Raw genomic sequence first — 22,587 nt, forward strand, 5'->3', positions numbered from 1 at the left:
AGAGGAGATAAATGGGAAGAGAAATCACGGAGGTGTGGGTTTTCATAGGTGAGTGCTCTCTTGGCTCCCATGGGATGCAAAGCCTCTGACAGTTGTTAATTTATGCAGCAGTGCTGCAGTGTCCTGCAGCTCTGACCCCATGCTGCCCTGGGTGCTGTGGGGAAGGGCACATCTGTGACCCATGCTGCATTGCCACTAATGAATGTCTGGCATAAACTGGCTGCTGGAACGTGGCAGAGCTTGATGCCCAAGGTACTTTCTCTTGGACAGCAATTGCTGGACTCTGAGACCACATCATCACAAACTCACTGCAGAACCCTCAGATCCAGGGAAGCACCCAGAGACCAACCTGAGCACCTCAAAGAACTGTCTTAAAGGAGCACCACGAGAGCTTGCACAAGGCTGGGAATGGATCCAGTACTGCATACACAGTGCCCAGCCCTTCCAGAGAGCTGAGGTGTTTGCTCAGACCACTGGTTTTGCAAAGACCAGGCTGTTTCTACAGGAGAGAATGTATGGACTGTTCCTACAGAGCAGCCCATGGATGGACTCTGTATTGAGCTCAGCACTTTATGGAGGATTGCAGCTGGAACAAGAACATTGTGGCAGAAATCATGTCAAACCAGAGCACACAACAAGATTTGCTTGTGCATTCGCAGGGGTTATTTACCCTCCATTTGAAAAGAAGACACCTCCATCTTCTTTTACAGAGGAAAAAGAAAGATGATCTCCAGTATTTAGTTTCCATCTGAGAAAAGATGCTGGAAGCTGGTGGCTGGAGAGCCTCAGAAGGGCAGGGAGAGCAGTGTGGTCATTAAAACTCAGGAGATGTTTTGGAGAGCTGAGACAAAGGACTCCAGTCACGGGTGGCTGTGAACGGCTCGTGTAGAGGCTGCAGCATCACGCAAGGTCTCTCTGGCTACCACAGGGGCTATGTCTTTGCTTGAGAAGGGGGAGATGGGGGAGGTAGTAACTGTAATATTCTAGTTCAAAGCAGTAGCTGTTCATGGGTTGATGCTAACAGCCTCCTAGAAGGTCATGGGTGCCTCTGCCTTACACAGACCCCATCCTGGCTTCTGTATTTGCTCACAAGTTGTTTTACTACAGACACCTCCCAGCCTGGAGCTGTGCTTGGGAAACCACCGTGCACAGCTCCTGCTTGCTGTGGCTGCACCAGGGAGCAGGGAACCAGACCAGGCAGGGAGCAGCTGTGTGACAGTGGAAGGGAATGGCCTCCGGGCAGGCATTTGGGTGAGGAGGAAATGCAAAGCCCATTGACCAGGACAGCACAGGTAACACAGGGAGCCTGTAAAGGTGTGAGATCCCTCCAGGGCCCGCTTAGCACCTGCTAAGGAGCACGTTATCTCCTGCTGGGGATGCCAGCTCGATGCTTTGGGCTCCCTGAACCTGCCTGGCAGATCCCAGGCAGAGCAGCGGCAGCAAAGGGCAGTGCCTCACTGTTCAGATCCTCCACGCACACCAAATCAACCTGTCCTGACTTCTTGGCTGCCCTGCTCATGGGGTGCTCTGCAGCCATGAACGAAATGAAACAAAAGCTCTGAGCTCAGGTTTGCTGCCTTGTCTCATATTTAGCAGGTGAATTCAGAGAGCTCACAGTACCTGTCATCCTCATTCTCTGAGGATACACCAGTGGTGTATCGACAGAGGTGATTTCTTGACTAGGTCTGACTGAGGAATCTGGGGACACAAAAGCCCTTCGTTTAGTTACAACCTATAGCATCAGCCTTCAGCTGGGATCAGAACAGGCCTCCAAGTGCACAAGCCCTGATGCTGGATGTGTGAATGTAAAGGAATTTGAACTTCCGAGATACAACTGCCACTGAGGAAGAGGGGATTTTGAAAAGTTCTCTTCCTGTTGCCTCTTCCTTCCTCACCTGGAGGTGAGAGCATCCTCATTCTACACTGGGTCACCGGGGGAGGTTTAAGTTGTGCAGGTAAACACAGAGATGTACCTACACCTCCCAAGACCCGTGGGCATGGCTGAAAGAAGCTGCTTTGGATGGGGAAGAGCTCTCCAAAACACCTGAGCAGGGCAGCCCCTGGGGTTATGATGTGAGTGTATTGAGGTCTGGAAGAGCCATCACACCAGAAGTGGGATAGCAGGAATGAGTTAAAATCCTTTTGTTTGCTGGGTGAAATTTATTGAAAACTACATTGTTCATCTGCTGAAACTTCACAGCTGTTGAGATTGCCCTGGGGGCAAACCACATCCAAGAAATGGCATGTAGATCCTGGGAGCACCAGACTTGAAAGCTGAGACGGCCTCTGTAGTGCTGCCTCCCCTTCCCGCGGAGTCACGTCCAGCCATCTGCAGCTCCTCTGCCCAGACACCATTTCTCTTCCTCCCTTTTCTCATCTCTGACTCTTGCCAGAAGTCACTTCATTCCAGGCGTTGTATTTTGGCTAAAAAGAGACAGAGGAAGGATGCAGACAGCAAGAGGTCTGTGTGGGGAGGGTGTGCTCAAAGCCCATCATGCCCAGCCTGACACAGGGCTGTGTGCCAAGCTGCTGTGGCAGGGCCATCAAATGCCACCTACCTGTGACACCACCACTTTGTTACCCCTCAGGGGAACATCAGTGAGGCAGGACCATGGGAAATATGCCCCTTTGCTCAGGAGAAATCTGTGCATTCCACTTGATGGTAGCAACTTTCCCGTTTCATTTTTATTTGATTATTTGAAGTCGAAACTTCTGCTTGCAGAAAACTGTCTAGGATGAAAAAGCAGTGCTTGTGTATTCACGTCTGTCCTGAAAGCTCTGTGTGGACTTGGGAGACTGAAACCCACCACTCGGCACAAAGCAAAATCAGGACTAGCCAGAGCTCAAAGATGAAAATTAAAGCAGGACACAAGAAACCCACTGACTGCAATACATTCAGTCATAGATGATTCATGGTGTAATTCTGGGTAGCAACACACTGGTAAGAACTGGAGATTTGTTTCTTTTCTTGTTTTTTTTAGGGGGGAGGGATTGTCCACAAACAAAAATATTGGCTAATTCATCAGACGCTTTTCTTCTGCTTTGAATAGTGTGCCCAGATCCCCGAGCAATCATCCCATGCAATTTGCTGTTAACCTAAATAACTTAAATTCAGGTACACCCAGAGCACTGCCCAGATCTGCCCCTGCACGCAGTAATTAGGGCTCTCCAAGCGCAAACCTGCAGCTCGAGAGGCTCCATCAGCATCTCCAGATGGCTACCTGCTGGTGGTGGCCTGTGGCAGGGACGTGCTGCAGCCTGGCATGGCTGCGGGGAGAAGGCTTCGGGAGGAGTGGGACACCTGTCACCGATCCCCAGAGCAAACACCCCGTGAAACTGCAGCCTGGTAAAGACAGACCCGATGGAGGGGCAGACAGGTAGGGGAGGCAGGAGGCCGGTATTGCATTCCTTAGCTGCGAAATAACCCCTCAGGATGCAAACACTTGGGGAATTCCTAGAGCAATTTGTAGCCCCATTTCGGCTGTGACAGCGTCAGGACTGAAATGAGGCAAACTCTGAAGGGGGAGATGATTATCTGCTTTTAGAGCAATGGGGAGGAAGCAGCGGGAACCAACAGACCTGGTTTTTACAGACTTTGTCTTACCTGATCCTGCTGCTAACAGGAGGAACGCACATGCCAGTGCACTGGGTTACTGAGAAACAGCTGGCTTTGAGTAAAGCTTTTCAGAACTATTCAGGAATCAGTTACTCTCTTTCATATTTGTGTCCCTCCATCCAGAGTTAACCTTCAAGTGCAGGCAAGCCCCAACACTTGAACTATGTAACAAGGGATCTTCTGGAGCAGGGGAAGAGAGAGTGGCAGAAACAAAGCAACTTGATTGAATCAAAGCTCAAATTTAGGCCGAAAAATAGGGGGATTAGGAAGTTTGGCCAGGGAAGCAGTGAAACTATTACTTAGGAAATTAACTGATACTCAGAAAGAATAAGTGAAAACTGATCTATAGCTGCAAACAGGAGGCTGGCTGCTCCAGGGCTCTGCACAGGGACACCTCAGCGCTTCCACCTCTGATGCTGAGGACATTCCAGCCGGGAGCAGAGGGCTTGGTGCGGGTGGAGCTGTGTACACTCAGCCGGCCACAGTAAATTACCCCATAGCAAACCCGGGGTTGCTGTGCTCCTCGGCACATACCCGGCCTCCCACTGCACAGGGAAACTTCGTGTCTAATTAACCAAATCAAAGGGACCCCAGACACAGCTTCAAGGGCCGCTCTCAGCGTGAAGCCCAGGCTCCTCCAGCAACTTGCCCTGCACATAGTGGAACTAATGAACCCTGAGTTCTTATGGATGGAGGTCTGGCATTCCCTGTGTCCCTGCAAGTCCGTCCCCTTCTCCCCCCAGCACATGCTCAGCTTCTTCCCATGACAGGGATGAACCAGGAGGGCAGAAGAGCCTGTGGTGGTGCAGCCCCAGCCCCACGCACTGACGGGCTGCACTGTGCCCATGGCACAGAGCTGAGCTTGGGGTTTCCTCGCAGCGAGGGGCTCCCTGAGGTCACCCTTGTTTTCCCTGCTTTTTCTCTCTGAAGACCTCTGTTTCCCCACAAGAGCTCGTGGCTCCATGGGATGGGACTGCAAAGGGAAGGAAACTTTGCTTCCCATGATGCATGGATCCATGGGAAAAGGAACAAGTGCAGGTGCTGATGGTGCAAGGGCTTTCCAGTCACATCCTCATGGATTTACAACTGCTTTTCGCCCCTCTCCTGTCAGTGGGCAGGACAGGCAAATGCCACATGCAAAATGCTGCTGCTCCAGCTGAAAGCAGAGCCACACAGCAGCTCCCTGGCACTGCAGGAGGGAGGATTTGGGGGTGTTTCCCCTCCAGAGACCAGAGCTGTGCGTGTTTGAGGCACAATCTCTTTGCTCCGGAGCACAGGAGCTGCAGCTCTCCCCTGCCCGCGCGGCTCCATCGCCGAGGGGGGAGCTTGCTTTACAAACGCTTTTCTCTTCCCCTCGTGCTGGAAATCTGATTCTACAAAAACATTTACACAGCAGCTAATTGCCAGCCCTGCAGTGACTTAGCTCTCTAATTCCTGCCAGTCAATGAACCAGCCCCAAGAGCTGGCTTTCATAACGTGCTCAATGTACAAACACAGTCCTGGAGACATGACAGAGCTGGGATTATTTTAGTTTTTTTTTTTTTCCTGGCCAACTTCTGGATCTTTCTCAGTCTTTGAAATGTCTTTTACTCCACAGGGCATAAAGAACATCCAAAGATGGAGCAGGCGACCAGGCCTGTCCCAGGGAGACACGGAGCAGACATGGACCCAGAGGCCCCAGAGACCAGCTGGGGTGCCAGGGCAGAGATGATTGTCAGGAAATTGGTTTGAAGGTAAAGCTGGCGTCGTCCAGCCTGGCTGTTCATTATTTGAGGGCTCATCATCATCTTTCCATGGATTCCTACTTCCCAACTATGTCCACGCCTTGCAGAGGGTTCCTTGATCTGCTGGTTTGTATCTAGAGGGCTGCTGCAAAAGTTGTTGTGCTGGCCAGTGGCTTAGACCACATCATTCCTCCCCATGCTCCTCCCTGGCACCCTCTTTTCTCTGCCCCAATTGTGGACTCTTCATCTTCCCCCTCCCAGCCCTTCATTATCCACCTCTCCTCCACCCAGCATCTCCCATGCAACAGAAGACTGTCTCCATCGCCCTTTCCCAACAAGCCCCTTCATGCTCTCTCCTGCTTTGCCCCACACCTGGGAGAAGCAGCCTCTGAGCGTTTGCAAAGCCACCACACCGCTCTCCTGGAAGCCGTTCTTTGTCACCCCATCTGCAGAAGCCTTCACCGCAGGGGTGCTGTGCTGCGCTCGCCGCCCGCAGGCAGCGCCTCCCCGCTCTCCCCCCCTGCGTGGCCGCACTGCTCCCAGGCATTCCTCCCCTCCTGCCCGACCGCGCAGCGCTTCGTCCTTCTCCATCGGCTCCGCGGCTCTGCAGCGCCCAGCAGGACATGGTCCTCACCGAGTGCTGGGAGCCCAGAACCAAGCCGAGCCACGGCTGGGCCAGCCGCTGTGTCATGTCTCCCACGGGGGCAGGAGCTATCACATCAGTATAAATCCTTCCTCCTCCGGTGCCGCCCCTCCGCTGTTACCCGGGGGGGGGCTGACGGCCCCTCCGGTGCCCTCTCATAACGGGCCGTTAAACACTGGCGGCAGCTCAGCCCCAGGCGAGCCAGGCTCCCTGGGCACCGCGCCACTGGCTGCCCGGGCTGGAGGAGAGGCCGGCGCTAGCGGCCAAATGCCGCCGGCACCGGAGGTCGGCTGCTGGAGAGGGATGGGCCCGGGCTGCGGTTCTGCGCCTGGGAGGGCCGCGGGGCGTTCTGCCGGGAGCAGGGACTGCGGGGGGAGCCCGGGCAGCGGGGCCGTGCCCGTGCGAGCGGGCAGGGGGCGGGGACCGCCTCGCTCACGCCCCGCCCCGCCGCGGCGGCGGCCCGGGTCCGGGCCCTGCACCGGGCCGAGGGCGCCCTCTGGCGGGGCCGAGCGGCTCCGGGCCGGGGGGCGGGGTTCGGAGCCGCCCCATCCTTCTCTGCACATGCGCAGAGGGGCGCGGCGCCGGTGTGCCCGCCGAGCGCGCGCTCCTCGTCACGTGCCGGCGGCGGCTCCTCTTAAGGCGGCGCGCGGGGCGGGGCGGGAGGGCTCGAGGCGATGGCGCGCGGCAGCAGGAGCGTGGGGCGGCCCGCGGCGGCACCGGCACCGGCCAGGTACGGGGGGGGTGGGCACGGGGGGCTCTGCCCGCCGCCGCTCGCTGACCCGGTGTCTCCGCAGCCCCCCCCCGGCGGCCCCGGTGCCGGCGGCGCAGCCCGCACAGCCCGGTCTGATGGCGCAGATGGCGAGCACGGCGGCCGGCGTGGCCGTGGGCTCCGCCGTGGGACACGTCGTGGGCAGCGCCCTCACCGGCGCCTTCAGCGGCGGCTCCTCCGAACCGGCCAAGGCGGCGGCTCCCGCGCAGGTGAGCCCGGAACCGGGCCTGCCCCGGGCCCGCGTCCTTGGGCTGCCCTTCGCGGCGGGGGGGGGCCGGGCCGGCGGAGCCTGGCTCAGCACAAGGTGCCGGGGCCGGTGCTGGCTGGGGAGCTGGCTCTGCCCCCAGAGCCCCCTCCTGACCAGGCCCGCCCCGGCAGCAGCCCGTGTTCCAGCAGCCCAACTACGGCCCCTGCCACTATGAGATGAAGCAGTTCCTGGAGTGCGCCACCAACCAGAGGGACCTGACCTTGTGCGAGGGCTTCAACGAGGCGCTGAAGCAGTGCAAGTACAGCAACGGTGAGCCTGTGCCCCTGCGGGACGGCTGCGCGGAGGGGAGCTGCTGCCGGGGTGCCTGAGGGGGGCAGAGGTTGCAGGAGCATTCCGTCGAGGTTAGAGTGCCCTTCAGGGCTTTAAATGGGAAGCAGCTCTGTCTTTCCCGTGTCCTGGAATGCAAAGGGAACTGGAAAGGGCAGGGGAGATGGTCCTGACCGTGTCCTGTAAAGGTGGTGAGCCTGTAGATGATCTCTCAGATGTTCCTCTCTTACGCCATGGGAAGCTTGCTGCTTTCCCTACTTGATGCCCTAGTTCCTGTTGCACCTGCAACCAGGGCAGTTGTCGGGAGTTAGGTTTTGATCTGGTCACCTTTAAGTAAGAGCTGCTGGAAAATGCACCTAATGCTGAACTTGTGCTTTCTCCCCATAGGTGTTTCTTCTCTCCTGTGAAGGATGTGTCCTCTTGCAGGGAAGAGGAGCCTGGTGTAGAGCCCTGCTGCCTGTAGGCAGCGGGAGGATGGACGGGGAGCGAGCCTGAGGGAACAGATGAGCCAGACAGGAGTCTTGTAGTGGTAACTCACTTCTAGACTAGTAGGGGAGAGAAGGAATGGTTGGAGCTGTGAGGCTGGAGTTCAGCTAGTGTTGTATTTATTACAGAAAAATAAAGGAGTTTATTTGGACCTATCACTTGTGCATGGTCTTTACTCAATTCTCAAGCTAAAATCAAGCTACCCTAATGTTATCAGTATTCAAGGACAAGGCATGACTCCATATTTTGTGCACAGGACTGTGCCTACATGACTTGGCAAAAGCAGATCCATGACTGAGCAGAGGCTGCATTGCCTGCCCTCCAACAGAGAGAGGTCATTGAAGGTGGATGTGCCCTACAGTATCTTCAGTCACAAATTCTTTTTCCACCAATCCCCTCTTCCTGAAGAGCTGTTCTGACCCTGGAGCTAAGGAAATACCCGTCTTGGCTGTGTGACAGGGTACGGTTGGCTTAAGCCTTGGTGGGTTACACAATGTTCTCAAGGTCACCAGCATCAGGTGAAGCTTTGGAGCTGCTTTTTTCTCTGTCAGTGTAACAGAACAGTCTGAGTGCTGCCTGCAGGCTGGGCCTGTTACATGTGGTGTGAAAGGGTTTTGAGGTTGCTTTTAGATGCTGAACAGCTGAATTTCATGGCAGGATTAATCTGTTAATTGCTGACCTCTCACTGCTAAGTATGGGCAAGTTCTCAGCCACTTGCCGGGATCTGTGGGGAAATCCAGGTCTACATGGGAGAAGCTGGCAGCAGGTACTGGAGGCTGGGGGTGCGAGTCCTGCCCCTTGTAAATGTCAAGACCTAAGTTCTTGGTGGGCAGTGTGCTGAGCTGAGCTGTCCCTGCCCTTATCTGGTGTTTCTTGTGCTCTCCTGAGACAGCCAAGGGAAAAAGGTGTTGGACTCAAAGTCCAAGTGCTCTGTGTGCTGAGAAGCCCCAGGCTCCTGAGCAGGAGGAGCCACTATGAAGGAGTTGTTGTAACTGACTCCCTTTAAGAAATGAATGCTGGGGGCTGATGGTGCTGAGGGGGTGGAAGCTGTACAGGAGAGCAGGAGAGCCATCAGGAGCACCTGCAGCAGGTGTGTGCTGTCTTCTGGCCCATCGTGGCTCAGTGCTGGCAGTGCTGCTGCTGGAGCTCCTGAGCAGCTCCCTGGTGCCTGGTCTCTGGAAGGCTGTTGCCAGCAGCAGATGGTGTTGGAGGTGAGCTCCTCCAGTGATGCAGGTGCGTGTTCCTCTGGCTTTGGTTTCCTTCAGAGCTTTCTCCTCCTGCCAGCAGAATGGGGGAGTGGATTCATCTCTCTCCTGGCTGAAAACAGCTCTGCCTGGGAAAGGTTCCTTCTCCCACAGTGCAGCCATCTCGGACAAACACAAGGTTTAGGTCTTAATCCAAGGTGGCTTCGGCTGCTTCAGAGCTACTGTGCCATGTCCAAGTGAATAAAGCCCCTTTCCAAAGCTGTGTCATTGTTTGTAGGATGTAACAGGGTTTCTGTGGTGTGGCAACAACACACCCAAAGCAGAGGCTGAGCTGTGCTGTCTCGCTGGATGACTGAGGCTGTAGTGCTCCTTTTCCCTAGGTGAATTTGAATGCAGGATTTCCTGCTTTGCTCAGGTTCATCAGGGTTCCTGTTTCATCCAGCAGATGGATGCAGTCTGGAAGGAGAGAAACGTGAATAAGGTCCAGTGTGCCCCTGTGCAGCCAGCATGAGCCTGTGGGGCTTTGAGGTGTTTTCCTTGGCAGGTTGTGCTTTGAGGAAGATCTGTTCAGGTCTCGAGGGGAGGAGCCTTGCAGCCCCTTTCCCTGTGTCTTGGGATGATCCGGGATTCCCAGGCAGCCTGTTTGTCACCCTCTGCTGCTTCTCTGCTGGTGGGTGATGGACCTTCACTGGTGACTGCTCAGGAGCACTTGTACCTTCAGGCCTGCACTGACACCTTCTCTTCAGGTGAGCAATGGGGATCAGGACACAGCACTGCAGGTTCACCATCTCTTGGCAGTTGGCTGCGCACAGGGGGTGAGCCCTGAGATAGGAGCGTGGTCACCCTGGGTCCAGGGGCCTGAAGGGCAGGAGGCACAGCGGGTGGCTGAGAAGTGCCCAGTGCCACAGCCAGCAATGGTAGGGTCCCTGTGTGGCCCTCAGCAGGGCTCTGAGCTGCTGTATTACAGCCTCGTCTGCTGGTGTTTGGTGCTGGGAACGCTCCAGGTTAGGAGCAGGGATGAGTTCTTTTGATTTGGGGAAAACGATTCCGGTTCATGCAGTGTCTCTGTTATTTCATCAGACGTGAGCGGGAAGAAGCAGTGAGCACTGACCCCTTCCATGAATCCATGCTGGTCACAAGGGGAAGGAGCTGGAGGCTGTGGCTCAGTCGCCGCAGGACGCTTTGGTCGTGATCTCTCACCGAGTTTGTCAGGATTGAGAAACCCCCGGGGCTGACCCACGTCAGTGGCCAGAGCTGGGGGTGCAGCTCAAATAGCAGAGGGAGCAAAGGCTCCGCATGTGTCTGGTGGCTTCAGCTGCGCACGTCAGGCAAAGGCTCTGAGCCAAGTAGGCAAGGTCAGGACAGGATCTGCCCGTTCCCCCCCAGCAGCCACAGATACCCGCTCTCTGAAGCTGAGGGACAGGGTTAGAGCCAGGGAACCCTTCTCACACAGCCAGAGCACAGGAGCTCTGCTGGCAGCTGTCACATACCCCATGCCCCTTGGCTCTTCTGGTTGTGTCTGTATAAGCAGAGCCCCCATCCAATGATCCCCCAGAGCTGCCTCTGGCCTCAATCCCTGCAGTTAGCTCAGCTCTGCTGGGTTTTGTCCTCCATTGTTCATCGTGTAGAGGTTAAAGATCTCCCTTTTAAAACAGATAACACAAAGGATGCAGCTGTGCCTGGCAGAGCTCTCCTGCCCTGCTCCCTGGGCATTGAGGTGCCCTGTCCCTCCCTATGAAGCCAGTGCCTGGAAGTTGCTCCAGGTGTCCAGCTGCCCCCAGAGCTGCGGTGAAGCTGGTGCTTTCCTTCTCTACCTGCATCTCACTGTAACAGACATGCCATGGACAAGGTCCCTTTCTTCAAAATGCCCCTTCTTGCAGGAGGAGGTGATTGATCTCCTTGGGCCTTGGTGGGTCTTCTTTTCACAGTCTCTGACCCATGGATGCGGTGTGTGTGATGTGCCTCACCTAGCACACAGCACAGAGTGGCTCCTGTTCACCTTGTGGAGTTGAACACCAAGCCTTGAACGTGCCTTGGAGCTGGTCTCGTGCCACCGGTACCGCCTGCTGTAGGGGCTGGCTGTGGCAAGTCTGCTGCAGCAATTTTGCCTGGACGGGACAGAGCCGCAGGTACGGGGCTGCTGCATGGCACCCATGTGCTCCACGTCTCCCTGGCAGGTGTACAACAGCTCTTGCTGCCCAACCATATGCAGCAGTCCAGCTGCATAAGGTACTGTGTGATCCCATCAGGTCTAACTGGCACCTTCCTGCTTCATGCTGCTGCAGGTGTGCGCTCTGCTCTGTGGCATCTGCTATAGCTGCTCTGATTGTCCCCATCAGCACCTTTAGCTCTCATTTTCCCCTCTCTGCTCCCAAGGGAGGTTGTGTAAGTGCTTTTTTTAGACCAGCTTGTAGAGAATGAGCTAAAACCAGACAATGCATTGGGTGCCCCTGCTCAGAGCAGTGCAGGGATGCACCACAGCAAAGCAAGTGTCCAGCCTGCACTTCCGCATCCTTGGATGCAGGTCGTGCTTCCTCATCAGTTTCTCCCTGTGCCAGGGAGTTCTGACGAGGCCAGGCTCTCCCTCAGAGCTGCATTTTCCCTCAAGCCAGGAGCTCACATGGGCCAGGCACGTCAGGAGCCACTTGCAAACTTCTTTGCCTTGGGGACAGCTTGGGAGCAGGGCTGGGTGCTCCGGAGGGGAGGGAAAGAGCCATCCCTGGATGGTGGTGCTGGCGAGGGCACTGCGACCACCCTGCGGCGAAGGTCTGCCGTGGGCTGGTGGCTGCAGTGATGTGCCGGGGGGGGGCAGCCCCTGACAGTGTAACGTGGCGTCTCTGGCCTGTGCTGGGTGTCACGGGCAGCAGTGCTACAGCTGCCGTGTGGGGCAGCCCTGGCCGTAACGGTCTGCTCTCCTTCCGCGACACCTGAGTTGCAGCCACGTCTCGCTGCACCCGCTCCCTTGGGCAGTGCCTTGTGGCCGGTGACCTCGGCAGCCACCCCGGGGTGTTTGCCCGCGGCAGAGCTCTCACACCCGCGGCAGCTCCCAGGCCGTGCCGTGGGGCAGCCGTTCTTGGTGCAGCTGCATGGAGAAGGGGGCAGCAACTTTCCTTATATTGCTTCTGCCATGAGCCAGCTGCCGGGGCGGCTCTGGCGCATCCTGTCATTGCTCCTGCTGGCAGCAGAGCCAGCTTGTCCCAGCCTGCTGCTGCCGCAGGGCACCCTTGACATGGTGTGGCTCAGGCCCCTTGCGTATCGGTGGCAGAGGGCAAAAGGTGCCAGGGAAACCTCTCTGTCCCCATCAGAGAGGAAGGCTGCTCAGTGCTGCTGTACCGCGGTGCTGGGGCAGGGAGTGATGGACTGTGCATCAGTGCGCCGGGAGGAAATGGCCTAGCCTGGGGTGACACGGGTGGTGGGGCGCAATGCTCAGCTCTCACCCCACTGCTTCAAGCCCGCTCCCTGAAGCCTGGCTGCAGCAAAGTGAGCAACGTGAGGAGCTGGAGTCCCCGAGCCCCCTGTGTCATTTACATACACCTCAGCGGCAGCAGCACAGCCACCCGCGTTCCTGTAGCACTGCAGACCCTCTCCAAAACAGACTCCTGTCCTCCGTGTCCTGCCATGGCCCTGGGCTTCATGGTCCTGCTCCTTGTGGGGATGATGCAGACAGGTAAGGGTGGTGTGGCTGAGCAAGCTGCTGTCTCGTGTGGGGTGGTGGCAGGGCTGGGCTGCACAAGGGGATGTTCATCTCAGCAGGGCATTTCCTCCAGGGCTGTGATGGGAGGATGGAGATTGGGTGATGGGATTGCTTCAAGGGACACAGGGACGCTTTGCGGCTGAGGATGATGTGGGACATGGCTCAGCCCATCAGTAACTGCATCCCTGCTGCACAGCTTCCAGGGCTGTGCCTGTGCTGACCCAGCCAACCTTCATGTTGGTGCTGCCCGGGCAGACTGCTCGCTTGTCCTGCACCCTGAGCCCCCAGTACAACATCAGTGACTTCGGCATCTCCTGGTTCCAGCAGCGCCCGGGGCACAACTTGACATATCTGCTCTATTACAACTCTGAGCGAGAGAAGCACAAGGCCACCAAGACTCCTGACCGCTTCTCTGCTACCAAAGACATCGCCAGCAATGCCTGCATCCTCACCATCACATCCATCTGTGATGAAGACAGTGGCAACTATTACTGCTCCCTGTCAGCTGCCTTCAACTGGTTTTAGAAGCAAGAGTACAAAAGCTTTTTGCATTTCCCCTTGCAAGCCTGACACGAGTTATTCAGTAGGGAGGTGGCAGCCCTAGGAGGAACGGAAAAGGACCCTCTAGTGTGCTGCAGCGAGTCCGGCAGCACTGCATTGTGCTGTGAGGTGCAGCAACCTCCTGTTCAACCCCAATGTCCCCCATGGAACATTGGACAGGCTGACACAGTGCGAGACCAGCCAGGGCTCGGCCCTGGAGCGCATTAGCAGGGATTTCCTGTTGCAGCGCAAGCTCTGCCATGACCGGGCTCTTCCTTCACTTGGCACAACGTGGGCTTGATCCAGCTTGGGCTTCTGCGTGGTTTGTTTCACCTGATAATAAAGGTTAATCCTTTGCCACGGGGCTTGTGTCGTGTGTGTGACGTCCTGAGGAGCCCCTGGGGCTTCTCTGCAGGGATGTGGCCGTGCCTGCGGGTACCCGATGAGGAGGGTGACCCAGAGGAGCCGTGGTGGGGAGTTTGATGGGGTCTGCAGGACCTGGATGGTGCTCACCCACCCGGGCAGAGCCCATCTTCACCAGAGCCAGAGACCCCTCTGGGCGGGGACGCTGTCCCCATGCCCCAGGGACCTGTCCCCTTCCGCAGCACCCTCAAAGCCGTCTCGAGGCCCCCACCCGTGTCTCCGCGCAGCCATCTCCCCTCACCATCCACCCCAGACCCTGCTGCGTCTCAGCTCCCCCAGTCTTCTGAGGGGAAAAGGACGCGTGTAACCACGCAGACACCTGTAGGTACTTCGTATGCACGTTTCCACACAGAAAGAGCGTGCATTTTGCACAAAAATCCCATGGATTTCACTTAAAACACCGGACGGGACCGGACGGGACGGGACGGACACCCCAAAGCGCTTCGTCCCCTGCGCAGCGCTGCGGGCACACGGGCGGGCGTTAGGACCCGTCCATGGGCGCCAACGTCACGTGGGGAGCTGGCGGCGCTGCCATTGGCTTCGAGGAGGAGAAAAAGGATGCGTCACGTCCTGGTTACCGCTGTGCGCGTCCTGGTAACGGAGCGGCGTGGAGCGGCGCGATGGTGAGCGGCGGCCGCACCGCACCGCACCGCACCGCACCGCACCGGACCGGACCGGACCGGGCCGCACCGCTCCCTGCGCCCCCGGGAGCCGGGCCCCCGCCCGGGGTTTCGGCGTGGGGCGGCTGCTTGACCCGGGTCGCTTCTTTGATGCCCCTCGGCAGCCCCAGCCGCGGCTGCATGGAGGTTGCGGCCCGGCTCCCCGGTGGGAGCGGGCTGGCTGCTGGGGAGTGCCGGCGGTGTTTCCTCACGGCTGTACCGGACAGAAGGCCCTGCTGGGCCCGTAATGGCTCTCCGGGCTTTGTGAGCGGCCTGGAGCGGCAGGAAGGGTTTGTGGTGTTCCGTTGAGTACCCCGAGGTTAACTCTCGTTTTCCCCCTGCTGTGTGTGGAGTTGGTGTTAGTGTTAGGGGACCTTCACATCCCACACCGGTGCTCTGGTCTACCTGTGAAGTTCAAGAAGCTGCTGGTTCCAGGAAAGATTCAGCACATCTTGTGTACAGGGAACCTCTGCACCAAGGAGACCTATGACTACCTCCGGACCCTGGCTGGGGACGTCCATGTCGTTAGGGGGGACGCTGAGGTAATGTTCTTGCTGCTGCTAATTTCTCAGCCCCCTTCCTGAGGAATCTGTGGTCTCGATTAAACTTGGGAGCCCTTCAGTGTTAGCAGTTCCTAAGCTGTTATTTGCCGGGATAGGAGATGGGAATGATTAACACTGAAGTAACAGGGTTATTTTCTAGACCCCTGTTGCCTGGGGGAGTCGATGCACTTGGCTCACATGGACTCTGCACAAATCTGTCTGTGGTTGCTGACAGGCCACGGGAGTTTCCCAGTTGGCTGCGTAGCTCCAGGAGCTGGGGGCTTGTGTGTGTGTGTAGTTACTGTTGTGCAGCCTTGAGGCACCTGATCTCTGCACAAACTCTTCACTCTGCTGTGGTCTCTCTTGCTGGGCTGTGGTATGAGTATCCAGTGGGTCTGCGCGTTGAGAAAGACCTTGTGCTCCCCAATAGTGAAAGGCAGGTTTATGTTTTGGGACGTAGGAGCTGTGTGGTGTAGGTGAGGCCTCTCTGGCTGATTTGTAGCTGTGCCTTTTGCCTTTTCAGAGCCTGAATTATCCTGAAGAGAAGGTTGTAACTGTCGGGCAGTTCAGAATTGGGCTGATTCATGGCCATCAGGTAATCCCCTGGGGCGATGTGGCCAGCCTGGCCCTGCTGCAGAGGCAGCTGGATGTGGACATTCTCATCTCTGGACACACGCACAGATTTGAAGCATTTGAACATGAAAACAAATTTTACATCAACCCGGGATCAGCTACAGGAGCCTACAATGCTTTGGAAACGTGAGTGAGGGGAGCCCTGAGCTGCCCAGTGCAGCAGAGCCCATAGGTGATACCTGAGCATCTGTTTTCACCTGTGAGTGTCCAGCCACTGCGCTGCAGAATGTTGCTAAGGTGCTGTGGGGAGCAGGAGGCCAGCTCTCTTCCCTCCCTGGGAATGCAGTGGGGCTCCCCTGTCACCAGGGTTTGACTTAGTCCATGTGCCAGTCCGGCACTGGTGTGTCTGGGGCTTCTTCCTGGGCCTGGAGGGGGTGAGTTGAGCAGCTTCTTGAAGGTGCTTTGCTTTCTGGTGTCTTCCCAGAAGCTGCATGCTAATACTTTGTAGAGTATCAGACTATTGGAGGCACTGTCAGCTTGCATGTCCGAGCCAGGCATGACTTGGGCTTTGCTAGGCAAAGGGCAACTCTGCCTGAGGGGCTGTGGTTGGTGCCTGCAAACTGCAGTTTCCTGGATCCCTGCAGCCGTGGGAAGCTGAGTGTATTAGAACACATAAACATAAGGTATGTTCGTAGCAAGAAGTGCGAGTTGATTGGGAAGATGGACAAATAATGTTTTCTTTCCAGGAACATCATCCCTTCATTTGTGTTGATGGATATCCAGGCTTCTACAGTTGTGGCTTATGTATACCAGCTAATTGAGGATGATGTGAAAGTAGAAAGAATTGAGTTCAAGAAGTACTGAATCATGTCCGACTTGCTTGTTGACTTCTCACCCCCTTTCATTGCTTCTCTTCCCGGTTAAGTCCAGGTGGAGGCAGGCCACCGGGGGGTGCTGCTGCTGCACGATAAAGTGGCCACAGCGCTTTATTGTGAGCTTGTAAAAGAAAACGCCCTGAAACACCACCGTTAGTTTTGGTTCCCAAACAGAAGAAACTGAAGAGAGAGGACTGTGGAGAATCTCCTGTGTCTATGGAGAAACTGCTATGCTCCTAAATAAGGAATTGCAGAGGGTGGTGGTAGTTTGGCATTGAACCTCTTCTGTACAACTGAATAGAATAATAAACACCAGTCTTCATGTGTCTGTGTCCTATTCATCATGCTTCAAAAAGATGGAGGTGGGCTGGAATTTGAAGTGAGAGAGCTCTGATGGCTGAAAGGGAGCTGTGGTTTGCCTGGTTGCTGCGTGGTGCTGTGCTAAGGCAGCTGCAGAAGGTGCTTCAGCAGAGCAGGGTACACGAGTGTTTCTGCTATTCCGTGGTGCATGTCTTGGCTAAGGCTGTATGTACGAAAACCAGAGCTGAGGACAGCTTGCCTGGACAGCTTGATCCAGCTGGTTATAGTCCTGTGACTCCCGAGAGAAACCCATTTATGGAGCTTTGGTGTGAAGCAGGACTTGGTTTTCCCACCTGAGTGACCCTGGGAGCAGACAGTCCAGACTGATTTTGGTGAATTTAGTGGGTGAGATGTGCCTGCAGTGGATGGGGAAGGGGCAAGACAGGAGCTGGCTGTGAGTGCAGGGACCCTGTTTCCACAGAAAGCCAGTGCCAAGGTGGGAGGGGGTTTAAGAGGGAGCCAATGCCCATAGCAAAACCCCATGGTGGTGGGGACACAGAGCTGGTGGGATCAAGCTACCAGCAGAGGTGGCTGGGCCCCTCTGCTCCTCATGCTGCTCGCCCATGGTTCAGGTACCTCTGAGACCAGCTGTGCTGGCACAGAGCCCTTGTGCACAGGGGCCCTGTCCCGCTGCCCTGGTAGGGCTGTGCTCCTGGGCACTGGCTGACCCCCATCTTCTCCCCTCTCTCCTCTCCCTCTCCAGGTTCCCTGGTCCAGGCAGCGCTGACTCAGCCCCAGTCGGTCTCAGTGGAGCCAGGACAGGACGTCCAGATCACCTGCTCCGGGCTTAGCAGTGGCAGCTATGTTGGCTGGTACCAGCAGAAGGTGCCTGGCACTGCCCCTGTCACTGTGATCTATGGTAGCACCAATAGACCCTCGGGCATCCCTTCGCGATTCTCTGGATCCAAGTCCGGCTCCATGGGCACGTTAACCATCACTGGGGTCCAAGCTGAGGATGAGGCCGTCTATTACTGTGGTGGCTGGGACAGCAGCAGTGCTGATCAGCATCCTGGTGCCCCCAGGGTGGCCATGGTTGGTTGCTTCATGTGCCCTCTGCATAGCCATGTCTGTGAATGTCCTTCTGATCATACCACACCGTGCAGGATGTGACCCTGTGCCTGTCCTGACAAAAGAAATACCTTTGCCTTTTGTCTGCCTCCCGCTTCATACTGCAGTCAGACATGTCCTCTTGCTTCTGGTAGAAGGGCTCACTCCTTGGGCTCTGCCTGTGGGGCTGGGGTCTCCCTGTGCCCTCAAGGAGCTTTGTGCACAGGGGCCCAGTCCCGCTGCCCGGGCAGGGCTGTGCTCCTGGGCACTGCCTGACCCCCATCTTCTCCCCTCTCCCTCTCCAGGTTCCCTGGTCCAGGCAGCGCTGACTCAGCCCCCATCGGTGTCAGTGGAGCCAGGAAAGAACGTCCAGATCACCTGCTCCGGGGGCAGCAACTGGTATGGCTGGTACCAGCAGAAGGTGCCTGGCACTGCCCCTGTCACTGTGATCTATGATAACAACAAGAGACCCTCGGGCATCCCTTCGCGATTCTCTGGATCCAGCTCCGGCTCCACAGCCACGTTAACCATCACTTGGGTCCAAGCCGAGGACGAGGCCGTCTATTACTGTGGGAGCTATGACAGCAGCACTGATGCTGTTGTTGCAATGCAGAGAGATGTGAAAGTGAGCTGCAGAGGAGGGTCTCTGCCCTTCTTCTTCACTGGGGAGCTGGGCTGTTAGCCTGCAGCAGCTTCATGTCCCCTCTGCATGGCCATGTCTGTGGGAGTCCTCCTGATTATACCGCACCATGCAGGATGTGACCCTGTGCCTATCCTGACAAAAGACATGTGTTTGCCTTCATCTGCCTCCCACCTCATGCTGCAGTCAGACATGTCCTCTTGCTTCTGGTAGAAGGGCTCACTCCTTGGGCTCTGCCTGTGGGGCTGGGGTCTCTCCGTGCCCTTAAGGAGCTTTGTGCACAGGGGCCCTGTCCCGCTGCCCGGGCAGGGCTGTGCTCCTGGGCACTGGCTGACCCCCATCTTCTCCCCTCTCTCCTCTCCCTCTCCAGGTTCCCTGGTCCAGGCAGTGCTGACTCAGCCCCCATCGGTCTCAGTGGAGCCAAGAAAGAACGTCCAGATCACCTGCTCCGGGCTTGACAGTAGCAGCAATGATGTTGGCTGGTACCAGCAGAAGGTGCCTGGCACTGCCCCTGTCACTGTGATCTATTGGAATGACAAGAGACCCTTGGGCATCCCTTCACGATTCTCTGGATCCAAGTCTGGCACCACGGGCACGTTAACCATCACTGGGGTCCAAGCTGAGGACGAGGCCGTCTATTACTGTGGTGCCTGGGACAACAGCAGTGCTGATCAGCATCCTGGTGCCCCCAGGGTGGCCATGGTTGGGTGCTCCTGGTTGACCATCTGTTGTCTGCCGTGTATGGGGCAGCAATCCTAACGGTGGATGTGGAGGGTGCAGAAGTGACAGAGCTCCTGGTAGCGCAGACCTGTTGTTTGGCTGGTTCCTGCTGCCCTCAGAACGCCTTGTCCTGTGTCTGGTCTTGTGGCTCAGGTAAGCTGGGAGAAGCGCTGTTATCTGTGCCATCCTGCTCCTGTCCCTGCGCTCCGTGCCAGTTCAGGGCTGATGCCCACCCTCCTCTGATGACAGCAGCTGTGCCTAAAGGCCCTGTGTGTGTGTGTGAGGCTCCCTCTCTGAGCACGGGGTGCCTTGCTCACGATCCCATACAGAAGTCCTGAAGGTTGTGGCAGGAGCTGGAGATGTCTCTTGACATGGTGGAAGCTGTCACAGCGAGGAGGGACAGCATGGGGCTAGTCCTGTGCTGGGCTCTGCCCTCAGTTCCACTGCTCCTGTCCCTGAGGGTCACCTTGTCCCCACATGGTGTCAGTGTGGCCCCACACCACAATCCTGACGTTCACGGGGCAAAAGGGTTGGGGACAACCGAGTGCCTGTGGGTAACTCCCTGGTGCCAGTGGGTAACTCCCTGGTGCAGGTAGCAGGGGCTGCCCCGGGCCAGGCGAGTGTGGAGGATGATTACGTGCGCTTGACTGGTACAAGCTCCAGCCCAAGTCTGTTCATGGTTGCTTTGAAGCCGCTGGAGACCCATGGCTCACTTTGTAGCTGGAGGAGCTGGGTTTCCTCACTGCTGGGTAGCTCGGCAGCGCCTGGTCTCCGTGTGGTTCCAGTCCCCTTCAAACCCCATCTCTCCACTCTGCAGTTCTGTTGTGGAACTGAAAGAGAAGCGGCTCCTGCTCAAGGGAGCTGGGACGGAGGTGGGGAGAAAGGAGCAGGAAGGATCCTGCCGTGATCCAAGGAAGGGCCATGGCCTCGGTAGGTGGGGGCTTAAAAGGGAGTTGGGGTCCCCGACACAGCCTCATTGTGGTGGGGACACAGAGCTGGTGGGATCGCACCATGGCCTGGGCCCCTCTGCTCCTCGCGCTGCTCGCCCATGGCTCAGGTGCCCTGGCCAGACCCACTGCACCCGCACGGAGCCCTTGTGCACAGGGGCCCTGTCCCGCTGCCCGGGCAGGGCTGTGCTCCTGGGCACTGCCTGACCCCCATCTTCTCCCCTCTCTCCTCTCCCTCTCCAGGTTCCCTGGTCCAGGCAGCGCTGACTCAGCCCCCATCGGTCTCAGTGGAGCCAGGACAGAACGTCCAGATCACCTGCTCTGGGAGCAGCAACAGCTACGGCTGGTTCCAGCAGAAGGTGCCTGGCACTGCTCCTATCACTGTGATCTATAAGGACACCAATAGACCCTCGGGCATCCCTTCACGATTTTCTGGATCCAGCTCCGGCTCCACGGCCACATTAACCATCACTGGGGTCCAAGCTGAGGGCAAGGCCGTCTATTACTGTGGTGGCTGGGACAGCAGCAGCAGCTATGGTGTCTGGTGGCAGTGAGTAGTAGAAAGTGAGACGCATACTCCAAGATCAGGGGTAGGTTTGTGACCCTCTTTGTCCTGGCTGAGCAGAGTTGTGGCTGTGGGGCTGAGGCAAGTTCCTGTCCCCTCTGCACATGCAGAGCTGTGAATGTGTCCTCCCTTTCCTGTCCCAGAGAACTGGAGGAGTTACCTTATGGCTTGGGACCATTGTCCTCCTCCCTACAGTGTTCACAGTGTGGCACCGTCTGCCACCCTGCTGCCTCTTGCTACTGAGAGCCATGTCTTCCTGCTGCTGCCAGAGCTGCCTTTCTGCTGGGATGTGTTTGGCTGGGCCCAGCTCCCAAAATGTGCTTGCGACCATGGACAGGAGGGAGTCAGAGCATTTTCCCTGTAGAAACAATGGGGCCCATAGAGCTGACATGTTCTCTCACACTACTTATAGTCCTCTTTGCTTATTTCTGCCTGTCTTGCAGTGCCTTTGGTCTTTGCCCTACCTGTGTGAATGCTTATGAATCACTTATTTGTGGAGCATCAATTAGAAGAAACTGATGGGTGGTGTTTGTAGTAACAGCACTTTGTTGACGCTTCCTTCCCTTATCCTGAAAAATTACAATAGATTTAGACCTTGCTCCTCCATGTGTCTTTTGTTTCAGTGTCCTGAAAAAGAGACCAAATAGCCACGTATTAATTATGGATACAAACCACAGATTGGCCCTGGGAACTTGAACACAATCTCTTGTGGACAGCACGAGCTTTAAACTCCACCTTCTTTGTTCATCTGTCACACTCGGTCATTGTTTTAGTATAAGTTTGAATAATTAGGTTTTGGTTAAAAGGAAAGGATAGAGGCAGAGCAACCAGCTGCCTGGATGAGAGCTGTGTTCTCCTCCAGCTGTGCACTCTCTGTCCCGCTGCCCGGGCAGGGCTGTGCTCCTGGGCACTGGCTGACCCCCGTCTTCTCCCCTCTCTCCTCTCCCTCTCCAGGTTCCCTGGTCCAGGCAGCGCTGACACAGCCCCCATTGGTCTCAGTGGAGCCAGGAAAGAAGGCCCAGATCAACTGCTCCGGGGGCAGCTACTATGGCTGGCACCAGCAGAAGGTGCCTGGCACTGCCCCTGTCACTGTGATCTATGCTAACGACAAGAGACCCTCGGGCATCCCTTCGCGATTCTCCGGATCCAAGTCCGGCTCCACAGCCACGTTAACCATCACTGGGGTCCAAGCCGAGGACGAGGCCGTCTATTACTGTGGGAGCTGGGACAGCAGTGCTGGTGCTGGCACGGTGGCAAAGAGTAATGAAGAAGTGATACAAAAACCTCCTGTCACCACAGGGACCTGTCAGGAGTCCCTGCTGTCCCTGTCTGATGGTCGGGCAGGTCCCTTCCATGGCCCCACCTAATCTGAGCTTGGCAGCAGCAGTGCTGTTGGCTGGTACCAGCAGAAGGCGCCTGGCACTGCCCCTGTCACTGTGATCTATGATAGCACCAAGAGACCCTCGGGCATCCCTTCATGATTCTCCGGATCCAAGTCTGGCACCAGGGACACGTTAACCATCACTGGGGTCCAAGCTGAGGATGTGGCCATCTATGACTGTGGGAGCTATGACAGCAGCACTGGTGCTGACGTGGTGAAATGGAGCAATAAGGAAGTGATACTAAAAACCTTCCAGCATTGCAGGAACCAGTTATTAGTCTCTGCTGTCCCTGTTTGGTGGTGGGACAGGTCTTTGCCATGAGCTTGCCCTCGGCTGCAAGCGCCTGCGCCTGATGTCCCCGCTCGGCTGTCCATTAGACCCCCATGTCTGTGCCCATCCCCTGTCACTTGGCAAGGGGCTGTGCAGCACCAGGGAAGGTGCTTCTCCCCATGGCCACACTCCTCATCACTGAGCTCCAGGCTGAGGCAGAGGCTGTCTTCTCCTGTGCTGGCTGGGACACCAGAGCTGGTCAGCGTCATGGTGACTCCCAGCACTGGGAAGTGATGCCCAAGGCTGCTGTTGCCCCAGGTCCCCCCTGGTGCTGCCTGCTGCTTCAAGTGCTGCTTGGATGCTGTGTTGGAG

The 22,587-nt window shown here is 56.8% G+C and overlaps 4 protein-coding genes and 2 gene segments (V, D, J or C); all 6 read left to right on the plus strand.

The window, feature by feature from the left end:
- Positions 1-6,573: 6,573 nt before the first annotated feature.
- Positions 6,574-7,928, plus strand: CHCHD10 (coiled-coil-helix-coiled-coil-helix domain containing 10). Of its 2 annotated transcripts, none has more exons than XM_062631409.1 (4): positions 6,574-6,713; positions 6,778-6,961; positions 7,131-7,269; positions 7,675-7,928. In XM_062631409.1, the coding sequence occupies exons 1-4, from the start codon at positions 6,658-6,660 to the stop codon at positions 7,692-7,694; spliced, it is 399 nt and encodes a 132-aa protein (XP_062487393.1). In that variant the 5' UTR covers positions 6,574-6,657; the 3' UTR covers positions 7,695-7,928. The 2 variants fall into 2 exon arrangements, with proteins under 2 accessions (XP_062487393.1, XP_062487394.1); XM_062631410.1 differs by having other exon boundaries at positions 6,643-6,713; positions 7,134-7,269.
- Positions 7,929-11,935: 4,007 nt separating this feature from the next.
- Positions 11,936-13,576, plus strand: VPREB3 (V-set pre-B cell surrogate light chain 3). The gene is made up of 2 exons (XM_062631636.1): positions 11,936-12,645; positions 12,869-13,576. Exons 1-2 carry the CDS (start codon positions 12,597-12,599, stop codon positions 13,195-13,197), a joined length of 378 nt encoding a protein of 125 aa, XP_062487620.1. The 5' UTR covers positions 11,936-12,596; the 3' UTR covers positions 13,198-13,576.
- Positions 13,577-14,210: 634 nt separating this feature from the next.
- LOC134170191 (vacuolar protein sorting-associated protein 29-like) lies at positions 14,211-16,610 on the plus strand. Its single transcript, XM_062631411.1, has 4 exons — positions 14,211-14,258; positions 14,648-14,836; positions 15,360-15,595; positions 16,156-16,610. The coding sequence occupies exons 1-4, from the start codon at positions 14,256-14,258 to the stop codon at positions 16,271-16,273; spliced, it is 546 nt and encodes a 181-aa protein (XP_062487395.1). The 5' UTR covers positions 14,211-14,255; the 3' UTR covers positions 16,274-16,610.
- A 515-nt stretch (positions 16,611-17,125) lies between these two features.
- LOC134170308 (uncharacterized) lies at positions 17,126-18,388 on the plus strand. The gene is made up of 3 exons (XM_062631628.1): positions 17,126-17,216; positions 17,348-17,658; positions 17,690-18,388. The coding sequence occupies exons 1-3, from the start codon at positions 17,126-17,128 to the stop codon at positions 18,371-18,373; spliced, it is 1,086 nt and encodes a 361-aa protein (XP_062487612.1). The 3' UTR covers positions 18,374-18,388.
- Positions 18,389-18,406: 18 nt separating this feature from the next.
- Positions 18,407-19,090, plus strand: LOC134170309 (Ig lambda chain V-1 region-like). The segment is given in 2 exon segments: positions 18,407-18,449; positions 18,702-19,090. Coding segments are annotated over 2 exon segments (432 nt in total).
- A 923-nt stretch (positions 19,091-20,013) lies between these two features.
- LOC134170195 (Ig lambda chain V-1 region-like) lies at positions 20,014-21,961 on the plus strand. The segment is given in 2 exon segments: positions 20,014-20,108; positions 21,518-21,961. Coding segments are annotated over 2 exon segments (459 nt in total).
- Positions 21,962-22,587: the final 626 nt, after the last annotated feature.

The sequence above is a fragment of the Pezoporus occidentalis genome, unplaced genomic scaffold (genome assembly GCF_034315485.1).
Source record: "Pezoporus occidentalis ecotype Australia unplaced genomic scaffold, CSIRO_AGI_Poc_V1 ctg37, whole genome shotgun sequence".
NCBI lineage: Eukaryota > Metazoa > Chordata > Aves > Psittaciformes > Psittacidae > Pezoporus > Pezoporus occidentalis.

Coding starts and splice junctions, on each gene's coding strand:
- CHCHD10 (XM_062631409.1), top strand. CDS start 6,658: ATGGCGCGCGGCAGCAGGAGCGTGGGGCGGCCCGCGGCGGCACCGGCA. Junction 6,962..7,130: donor AGGCGGCGGCTCCCGCGCAG/GTGAGCCCGGAA, acceptor CCGCCCCGGCAG/CAGCCCGTGTTCCAGCAGCC. Junction 7,270..7,674: donor GCAGTGCAAGTACAGCAACG/GTGAGCCTGTGC, acceptor TTCTCCCCATAG/GTGTTTCTTCTCTCCTGTGA.
- VPREB3 (XM_062631636.1), top strand. CDS start 12,597: ATGGCCCTGGGCTTCATGGTCCTGCTCCTTGTGGGGATGATGCAGACA. Junction 12,646..12,868: donor TGTGGGGATGATGCAGACAG/GTAAGGGTGGTG, acceptor CCTGCTGCACAG/CTTCCAGGGCTGTGCCTGTG.
- LOC134170191 (XM_062631411.1), top strand. Junction 14,837..15,359: donor TCGTTAGGGGGGACGCTGAG/GTAATGTTCTTG, acceptor TTGCCTTTTCAG/AGCCTGAATTATCCTGAAGA. Junction 15,596..16,155: donor GCCTACAATGCTTTGGAAAC/GTGAGTGAGGGG, acceptor TTTTCTTTCCAG/GAACATCATCCCTTCATTTG.
- LOC134170308 (XM_062631628.1), top strand. CDS start 17,126: ATGGTGGTGGGGACACAGAGCTGGTGGGATCAAGCTACCAGCAGAGGT. Junction 17,217..17,347: donor GCTGCTCGCCCATGGTTCAG/GTACCTCTGAGA, acceptor CTCCCTCTCCAG/GTTCCCTGGTCCAGGCAGCG. Junction 17,659..17,689: donor GTGCTGATCAGCATCCTGGT/GCCCCCAGGGTG, acceptor TTGGTTGCTTCA/TGTGCCCTCTGCATAGCCAT.